The sequence below is a fragment of the Lipotes vexillifer genome, unplaced genomic scaffold (assembly GCF_000442215.2).
Source record: "Lipotes vexillifer unplaced genomic scaffold, Lipotes_vexillifer_v1.1 scaffold251, whole genome shotgun sequence".
In the NCBI taxonomy this organism is placed as follows: Eukaryota; Metazoa; Chordata; class Mammalia; order Artiodactyla; family Lipotidae; genus Lipotes; species Lipotes vexillifer.
Window position 1 is genome coordinate 2,183,566 of NW_006770868.1, and position 9,834 is coordinate 2,193,399.

Below are 9,834 nucleotides of genomic sequence, written 5' to 3' on the forward strand. Positions count from 1 at the left end.
ACTCGACCTTGCACCTCCCTGCTACAAGGGCTACACCACTGACCTTTCTGGTTTCATGGGGAAGAAAAGTTAACACGTTGATCTCAGAAGCAGAGGCCTGCGCTTAACCACGTGGTTGTGGGGGGGGGATCGTGTGGCCTGCTGCCCCACGTGGGAGTTCCCGTATCGACTCATATGTCAGCTGATGGCTGCTTTGCCACCTGGCAAGAGAGACGGGTGGCACTTGCATTCAGATTCATTTTTGCTATCACTCCCTGTTCCGTTCTTTTGTTTTTGTCTCTCAAAGAGGATTTCTATCTCTGGGACTCTTGCCATGCCGACTGCTCCCACGGCAAAGCCAACTTGGACTGGGAAGGGCCCTCCAGGTCCCCTCCAAATGCCCACCTGGAGTGGTGAGCTAGAGGCCTGTTGGCTTGTGAAATGAGCCCTCCTGCCACACCGGGCCTCATCCACTGGCTCATCCCTCCATCACCCTTTCCCAAACACGAGGATCCCCGGTGGCAGGCCCCCACCCAATTTCACTGCCTCTCCACATATCGAAGGTGACCTGAATCCAGGATTCGCTTAATGTCATCCTGTTGCCTCCACAGCTCAGTTCAGCCTTGGGGTTTGTGAAGTTGGCTCTAGCTCTCTGAAGGGTGGACCTTCCACACTGGGACTGACTTTTCCCCCCTTTCTGTTGTTTGCACATGCCTCTCTTACTCTACTGTAAATAGATATTTTTGAGATTTATTTTTAAATAAATATTCAACTTGCTGTGTGTTTCAAAGTGGTTAAAACATTAACGATGTAGCTATTTATAAAAATGCCCCGGGTTCTTTAGTCTTCCAAGGGAGGGGCTGGTGCCCTTCCACCTTGTATCCTCCACTCGCCACAGCCCGAGGGTAGAGTGGAGATTGCAGGGGCAGAGGAAGAACAGAGACGATGTCCCCTGAGTTGGTGGAGGGCCACTGTCTTCCCTACAATAAATTTCTAACACCTACCTCCAGTGTGCACTTAGGGGGTTAGTCCGGCCCGAGAGGTCTGTGCGCCTGCAGACTGTGACAACCTAGTGACAATTCAGGAACCTCACCCTGTGGATCTCCAGCCTGGTCTTTGCCGCTTGCTGAGCGTGAACCTTGCACTCCAAACTTCTTGAGTCTCAATTCAGGAGGAAAGTCGTTTGGGATTCCCGCCACCCCTCTATCTCAGTCCTCTTCTCTTCACCTGTTGCCAGGATTCCTCTGCAACATTTGTGACCTTTTTGCACTAAAAGTGGGCAGGAGCCGGCGTGTGCCCGTCAGACAGATGTGTCCTGAGATTCTTAGCCGAGCCTCAGCGCTTCTAAACCCGAAGCCCTCTTAAACTCCTCGTGTGAATTGCTGACCCCGGATTTCCTTTTGGGGCACAGAGCAGGAGTGGGGCAAGAATTTGAAAATAAAACTGCTTCCTTGTGAACTAACAGTATATTTTAGCCATAAGTGTTTGTGATGTACAGAACGTTGTAGGAATTTACATGCAGTGGGTATTCTGATAGAAGGAGGTATTCAGCTCTTGAGCAAATTTAAATCTGGCTGAATCCTGAGGCCACTGTGAATTTGCTGATGTTCTTCCAACTCAGTTGCGTGATTTTAAGGTTTTCAAAATCTTCTATGGCTCATTTTCTATATATCTAGTAGATCACGTGTAGATATTCAATGTGTATATAAAGCTGAATTTCAACCAACTTTATTACTAAGACCCACCCATTCTGGGGCATTCATCTCTGATATTCTTCCTTTTCACGTTTCAGAAGTGTCCGTGCCTGTCCCAGTCCTGAGTTTTCTAGTTTTCCATTTCCAGACTGCTCTAGCACTACACTAACTCTTTTAACCAACCGTGATGCCACGTAACTTACACAGCAGACAAAAGTAGGAATAACTAACTTGTCCTGGAAGAGAAAGGCCAGTGTGTGTATCATCACGGAAATACTGTGTTCGTGGACTGGAATAGGAAATGCTGTGACCATGCTCCTCCTCGTTGTGTATCTTATTGTATGAGGTTGCTGTGACAGATAAATACACGCTAACTTAAAAAAGCAGATGTTTTGCATTTGATTTCTACCAAGAGTTGAAATGTTGAGAGATGATTTAAAAAAAATAAATAAAGTGTCTTCCATTGTTAAATGAAGTGTTTGGGGTTTTATGTCCCTCCTCCTTGCTGCTTTGAAGTTTGGGTTGCTTGGGGTTTTTTGTTTTTAAATTTAACTTCAAGAAAATTTATTTATTTATTTATTTATTTATGGCTGTGTTGGGTCTTTGTTGCTGTGCGTGGGCTTTCTTTAGTTGCAGTGAGTGAGGGCTACTCTTCGTCGCAGCGCGCAGGCTTCTTGTTGTGGTGGCTTTTTTTGTTGCAGAGCGCAGGCTCTAGATCGCAGGCTCAGTAGTGGTGGCACACGGGCCTAGCTGCTCTGTGGCATGTGGGATCTTCCTGGACCAAGGCTTGAACCCGTGTCCCCTGCATTCTTAACCAGGCAGGTGGATTCTTAACCACTGCGCCACCAGGGAAGTCCGGTTGCTTGGGTTTTTCGGTGTTTTTTTGTTTGTTTTTGTTTTTTTTGCTCAAGCCATGTTTAGTTCTTTAGTGACAGGACTCACATTTTCTCCTCCATTAAACTGACAAATAATAACAGCCAGCATTTGAGTGCTTATACTGTGAGCCAGGCATTTTATACGCTGAGACTTTACGTTCGTGATCTCATATAATTGTCTCAATCCTCCTAGAAGATAACATAAATCCTGTTCTGATCCCCATCTTACCAATGGGGAAACCAAGGTGTTCAGAGTTCAGCCGTGTTTCCTAGGAGTGAGACTGCAGACTCCAGGAGAAGTGATTGTTGGTGGTGACCTGACAGGAATTAAATAACATTGAAGGGCGTTGTGAAAAAAATTAATCCCGTTTAAAATTTTTTTGATCCGTTTAAATGCCCTAAGGAGGATTGTGGTCAGTGTAATGCAAGTTTGTCTTTAACAAAGAGAAAGCAGGAGTCAGGCTGAGAACCTCTGGCAGAATCTTAGGTTTTCAGTTACCTTCTATTTAGGGCAGGCCATATTGGGGATTACTTTAAAAATCAATTTAAGGTGTTTTTAAAAATGAAGTTTCCTGAAACTAATATAACATATTGTAAATCAACTGTACTTCAATAAAAATAAATAAATAATGGTTGACTTAAAAGCAAAATGTATTGCAAAAATCTTAAGAGTGGTATAAGAGCAGCTGTGGTTTGGGACATCCTGTCTTTATGCACTGGTGGGGTGTCTGTGCCACCATGCTGACCACTCTGCAGGGTTGGACCCCACAAAGCTACTCAGCTGTCGGGGAAGAGACTGAATGGTTTTCTCCATCTCATTCACTGGCTGAGCAAATATCCAGGCCTTGGACCAGACCAAGGCCCAGGTACTGGGTTTGGTTTTAGTGACAGCATAGGAAATGGCACTGCCATCCTGGCTACCAGGAACAGCAGCTTCCTAGAGATGAACACCCAGCCTGGGAGCGCAAAGGAAGCCAGACACTCACTCCCGTATCTAAAGCGGAGCAGAGACTCTGAGCAGATTGCTTAATTTGTATATGTAAATGACAAGCATATTTAAACATCCTCAGGCCCACCAGTTGTACAACATTAACATTAGCCTTGCTGCCAGCTCTGTACCCCACACTACATTGCCAATTGGACCCCAATCTCTGCTCACCCTTTCTCCCTTGGTAATAGAAGCCTTGAATTTTAGACATCTAGCCATCCAGAATAAAGACTGCCTTTCCCAGCCTCTCCTGCAGCTGGGCATGGTCATACGGTTATGTCTGGTCCCTAGGATGGAAAGATACCGTGTGTGGCTTCTGAGACGTGTCCTTCAAAGAAAGAAGCTTGTTCTTCCCACCCTGGCTGCGCTGGCTGGAATGGAGCAGCCATGTGAGACTCTGAGGCAGAGGCCAAGTGAAGGGGGCTGCAGTGAGCAGCTGGAAGAGGCTGGGTCCCTGATGCTTAGGAAGCCACCATCATACCTGGCCTGCCCCACCTACCTTCAGAGTTTTATATGTGAGAAGTAAACTTCTATCTTGCTTAAACCACATTTTTTCCATTTGCTCATTTTGGAAAGCTTTTTATTTACAAAAGAAGTGAGACTACTCTAATGATGCCTCATGTACGTGGAACGCAGGACTTCAACAGTTCAACGGTTAACAGCTTTTGGCCAATCTGACTTTTTTCTGTACCTGTCCCTCCACTTGCCCCACTCCTAAGTTTCTTAGAAGCAAATTCCAGACATCTGTTTCACTTGTGAACATTTCAGTACTTGTATCTAAAAGACAAGGACTTTTAAAACAATACCGTGATCACATCTAAATTTTTATAACAGTTTCTTAATTGTAACAAACACCCATTCACTGTTGGCAGGTCCAGTTGTCTTATAAGTGCATACTTTTAAAACTGTGTGTTTGCGTTGGGGCCCAAATAAGGTCTCACGTTGTTGCAATGGATAGATCTTTAAATCACATTTATCCTAAAGGCTGTCCCTATAGAAGGACATTTTCCTCTTTCTCTTCTTTTCCCTTGAAATGTATTTGTTGAAGAAATCGGATTGTTTGTCCTTTAGTTTGCCAGAGTCTAAATTTTGCTGATTGCATCCCCTGCTGTTGTTTATCACATTCCTCTGTTCTCTCAACCTCCTGAAAATTGGCAGCTGGCTCTTCTTTTTTTTACAGTTTCTTACTGTTTGTTTGAACATGTTGTACAAAAGTAGGAAAATAAACATTTCTTCTGCAGCTCCATAAATAAAGGGTTAGATGAAATAACTTAAGGCAGGGTTGGGGCTTAGTGCATAAGTAAGGTCTGGGTCCAGGTTTTCAGATATTCAGGTCTCCACTGGCAACAATTCTCAGGTCCCTTATGAGGAGGCAGAAGAGGTTGAATGTGACAGAGGCCTCGAGACAGCCTTGGGACTCCTCCTTTGTGGCCTCCTGGAGCCGGCACAGCCAGTGGTGGAGGCGGCCCGGGGCTGGGATTCTGCTGTGGGCCGAGCCGGGATGCAAGCCTGAAGCTCGGAGTGGATGTGGCGCAGCGTGTGCAGCAGCTGGTCCAGGATGACCCCCGAGGACGAGTCTGCCACAGCACCCAGGACCTTCAGCGTCAGGTCTAACTCTGCCTCCAAGGCCACAGGGCGCTCCCACACCTGCCGCTGCCTCAGGTCCCGGGTCCTGGGGAAGCGGTGAGAGCTGCAGCTCCAGTTCTTCAGCGAGAGCAACTCTTCTGAGGCATCCTTGGCTTTCTTGAAGCCCTCCAGCTCCCTTGGCAACAGAGATTGGAACCGGCGCATGTGGCAGCCCTTCCCGGTTGTGGTGGGCTTGGATGTGGGGACAGGGCCTGCTCTGGCCAAGTCCAGCATCACAGTCACCAACACCAGGACCCAAGCTGCAGCCATGGCTAAATCCCAACTGCTTCTTTGGCCCCATGGCTCTGCTTTTAGCCAGGTTCACTGGGCAATCCCAGCTGATGTGTGTCAAGTGAAAAGGCAAATGGAAATAGGAATCTCCACTTTGATGGCAAAGGCACGAGTGTGGGGGTCCAGTCGCCGAATGAGGTGAGCCCGGAACTGTGCCAGGAAGGAAAGAGATACTGAAATTCAGTCACAGGAGAGAACTTTGCTTCTGAGAAGTCTCTGTGCCTGGAGAATCTCCAGGTTAGGACTCCTGGGGGCAGCCTTTAGCTCGCTGACTTTGGGGAGCCTCCGAATGAGGCTGAGGCAGGTGGAGGGATGGGAAAGTGGCTCGAGGACTCTCACAGTGGGGTAGGGACCTGGCGGGTGTGGGTGAGGCTGCCTGAGTGGCCGAGAAGGGGCATCCCTTGAATGTGCAGAAGTTTTAAAGTTTGCTGTGGTCCCCTTTTCTACTTTTGCTTTTGTTACCTATGCTTTTGGTGTTATAGCCAAGAAATTGTTGCCAAATCCAATGTCATGAAACTTCTCTCTGTTTTCTTCTAGGAGCTTTTTAGTTTTAGGTCTTACATTTGAACTTTTAATCCGTTTTCAGTTTTGCGTATGGTGTAAGGTAAGGGGCTAACTTCGTTCTTTTGCATTTGGATATCCAGTTTTCCCAATACCATTTGAGGAGACTGACCTTTCCTCATTGAGTGATCTTGGCATCCCTGTTGAAGATCTTTTGACTACATACATGAGGGTTTATTTCTGGCCTCTCTATTCTGTTCCATTGGACCATATGTCTATATTTATGCCAGTACCACACTATTTTGATTACTGTAGCTTTATTTATTTATTTATGGCTGTGTTCAGTCTTCGTTTCTGTGCGAGGGCTTTCTCTAGTTGTGGCAAGCGGAGGCCACTCTTCATCATGGTGCGCGGGCCTCTCACTGTCGCGGCCTCTCTTGTTGCAGAGCACAGGCTCCAGACGCGCAGGCTCGGTAGTTGTGGCTCACGGGCCTAGTTGCTCTGCGGCATGTGGGATCTTTCCAGACCAGGGTTCGAACCCGTGTCCCCTGCATTGGCAGGCAGATTCTCAACCACTGTGCCATCAGGGAAGCCCTGTATGTAATGTGTTTTGAAATCAGGAAGTGTGAGGCCTCCAGTGTCGTTCTTCTTTTTCAAGATTGTTCTGGCTATTCGGGGTCCCTTGAGATCCCATATAAATTTTAGGATTTTTTTCCCATCTGTGCAAATATGCCATTGGGATTTTGATAGGGATTACATTGAGTCAGTAGACTGCTTTGGGTAGTGTGGACATTTTAATGATATTCAGTCTTCTAACTCATGAGTACAGGATGTCTTTCCATTAATTTGTCTCTTCTTTAATTTCTTTCAGCAATGTTTTGTAGTTTTTGGTGTACAAGTCCTTCACCTCCTTGGTGAAGTTTACTCCTAAATATTTTATTCTTTTGGATGCTATTGTAAGTGGAATTGTTTTTGTAATTTTCTCCTCAGATTGTTCAGTATTCGTGTATAGAAATGCAACTGATTTTTGTGTGTTGATTTTGTATCCTGCAACTTGGCTGAACTCATTTCTTAGTTCTAATAGGTGTGTGTATGTGTGTAATCTTTAGGGTTTTCTACATAAGATCATGTCATCTGAGAACAGATATAATTTCACTTCTTTCCAGTTTGTATGCTATTGATTGATTGATTGATTGATTGATTTATGCTTAATTGCTCTGGCTAAGACTACCAGTACTATGTTTAATAGAAGAGGCAAGAGTGGGCATCGTGGCCTCTTCTAAAGGAAAAACTCAGTCTTTCATCACTGAGTATGAAGTTAGCTGTGGTGTATGTGTTTTTATATGTGGCTTTTATTATGTTGAGATAGTTTCCTTCTATTCCTAGTTTGTTGAGTGTTTTTTATCATGAAAGTATGTTGAATTTTGTCAAATGCTTTTCATGCATTAATTGAGATGATCTTGTCATCTTTGTTCTTCATCCCATTAATGTGCTATATCACATGGTAGTTGACTTTTGAGGCTTGCTCAGATGTGGGTATGCTTTTTGTTGTTGTTGTAAGAATACTTCATAGATTTATTTTCTTTCATCAGGAGGCACATGATGTCGAGTTCTCTCCCTTTGGGATATTAATAGCTGTTAAGGCTGTTACTCAGGACTTAGATCCATTATTTCATCAGAGCATGCAAAATGGAGATATTCCAATTCTAGTCTTGTTTGGCAACTGGAATACTTCTATAAAAAGAAACTTTTCTGTAGTGGTGTGACTCTATATCTGGGACAAAACTGCATGGAACTAAACACACACACACACACACACACACACACACACACAGAGGACAGCACGTAAAACTGGTGTAATCTGAACAAGGTCTATGCCAATGTCAGTTTACTGGTTGTGATACTGCTTTATAGTTGTGCAACATGTTACCCCTGGGAGAAACATGGGTACATGGGACCTTTCTGTACTATTTTTGCAACTTCCTATAAATCTATGAATTAAAAAAAAAGTTAAAGACAAAGAAACTTCCCTCATCTACTATTTGACTACCAGTGATATAGTTTAAGAAAAGCAGGATAGGGACTTCCATGGTGGTCCAGTGGTTAAGACTCCGTGCTTCCACTGCAGGAGGCACAGGTCCGATCCCTGATCAGGGAACTAAGATCCCGCATGCCGCACGGCCAAAAAAAAGGTGGGGGGATAGATGCATACTTCTTTGCCTTTATTTATTTATTTATTTATGGCTATGTTGGGTCGTGCGGGCTTTCTCTAGTTGCGGTGAGCAGGGTCTACTCTTCGTTGCAGTGCGTGGGCTTCTCATTGTGGTGGCTTCTCTTGTTGTAGAGCACGAGCTCTAGGCACACGGGCTCAGTAGTTGTGGCTTGCAGGCTCTAGAGTGCAGGCTCAGTAGTTGCGGCACACGGGCTAATTTGCTCTGCAGCATGTTGGATCTTCCCAGACCAGGGCTCGAACCCGTGTCCCCTGCGTTGGCAGGCGCATTCTTAACCACTGTGCCACCAGGGAAGCCCTCTTTGCCTTTATTTTTACTTAGAATAATGAATTGATGCCTTAGAATTCCCCAGCAGTGACTGATTTTTTAAAAGTATATTATTATGAACTCATTGATTTCCATATATTTTAAGTATTTCAATCCATTACATTATTACTGTTATTGATGCTCAAATTCCCGTCTTTGTTCAGTCAGAACCTCTTCAAGCTGGCTCCTGAGTCCTGACCTGACCCTGAAACCTCTGATTGCTTCCTCTCTGTTTGGTATGACAAGGGGCTCCATGTTCATCTTTGTACATTTCCTGCCCAACTCCTGGACTCAGATGTTTCTCCAAAGAGCCCTGGGTCCTTTTGCTGTGAAATGACTTTTGGATACCAAAGTCCGAGAGCTAAGGGTGCTCACTGCCACTGGGTTGGTCATTGTTTCCAGGTCTTTTCAGTGAGCAGAGCTAGCAATAGGTTTATATCTCTAAAAACACAAAGTACGTTGTAAGTTCATACTTATACTTAAATTAAAATTCAGGACCACAGGATTTTTGCTCAACCTCATTTCTCTTTTATTCCCATGCTGAGGATCCTGGTTCTCAAGGGGTTCAGGGAAGCCACTACTAGTTTTGATTTTATCACCATAGCTAGACCTGATCCTGAAAGGAGGGAGTCACCTGGGACAACCCTTGGAGAGCATCTCAGTTACTCACCACAGAGCGGGAAGAAGGACTAAGGCTCAGAGAGCGTGAGGAGCCTTTGCAAGTTTGCACATATGATTAACTCCTGGTTGCCCATGGCTCTGTTAGGAAATGAAATATCAGGGATACAAGTGAAGTCAGGGTAGGTGTCATGTGGTTCAAATGCAGCTCCTCACCTTCCTTCCCCTACCCCAGAGGAGCCCTGGATCCTGGGGTTGACTTTTCCAGCCTTTCTTCACACTCTGCTACACTTGGCTGCATCCCTAAGCACTACTGTTTCACAACATCATTTTGCCTGGTTTTATATGTACTTATTCATCTGCGGCTTTCTTTCTCCCCTCCTTTCAGTATTTTGAGATTTATCCATGTTGATATGTTATTCTAGTTTCATTCATTCATCCATCCATCCGTTCTTGCTGCTGTATACCGTTCCTTACATTACTGCGCCACTGTTTAATCCATTCTCCTAGTGGGAAACAGCTCGTTTCCAATAATTTGCTATTACAAATATTCTTGTAGATGTCTCCTGAGTATGCATGACTATGTAAGAATTTCTATAGGGCAGCGTGGGCAAACTTTTTCTGTAAATGGCGATAGTGAATATTTTTGGTTTTGGGAGACAAGAGGCAAAAAAATATATATATATATTTATATTTATATATTATTATATAGATAATATAGAACA

At 44.7% G+C, this 9,834-nt stretch overlaps 1 protein-coding gene across 1 annotated transcript; it reads right to left on the reverse strand.

Moving 5' to 3' along the window:
- Positions 1-4,857: 4,857 nt before the first annotated feature.
- LOC103088583 (interferon lambda-1-like) lies at positions 4,858-5,432 on the reverse strand. Its single transcript, XM_082930986.1, is given in 2 exon segments — positions 4,858-5,009; positions 5,012-5,432. Coding segments are annotated over 2 exon segments (573 nt in total).
- Positions 5,433-9,834: the final 4,402 nt, after the last annotated feature.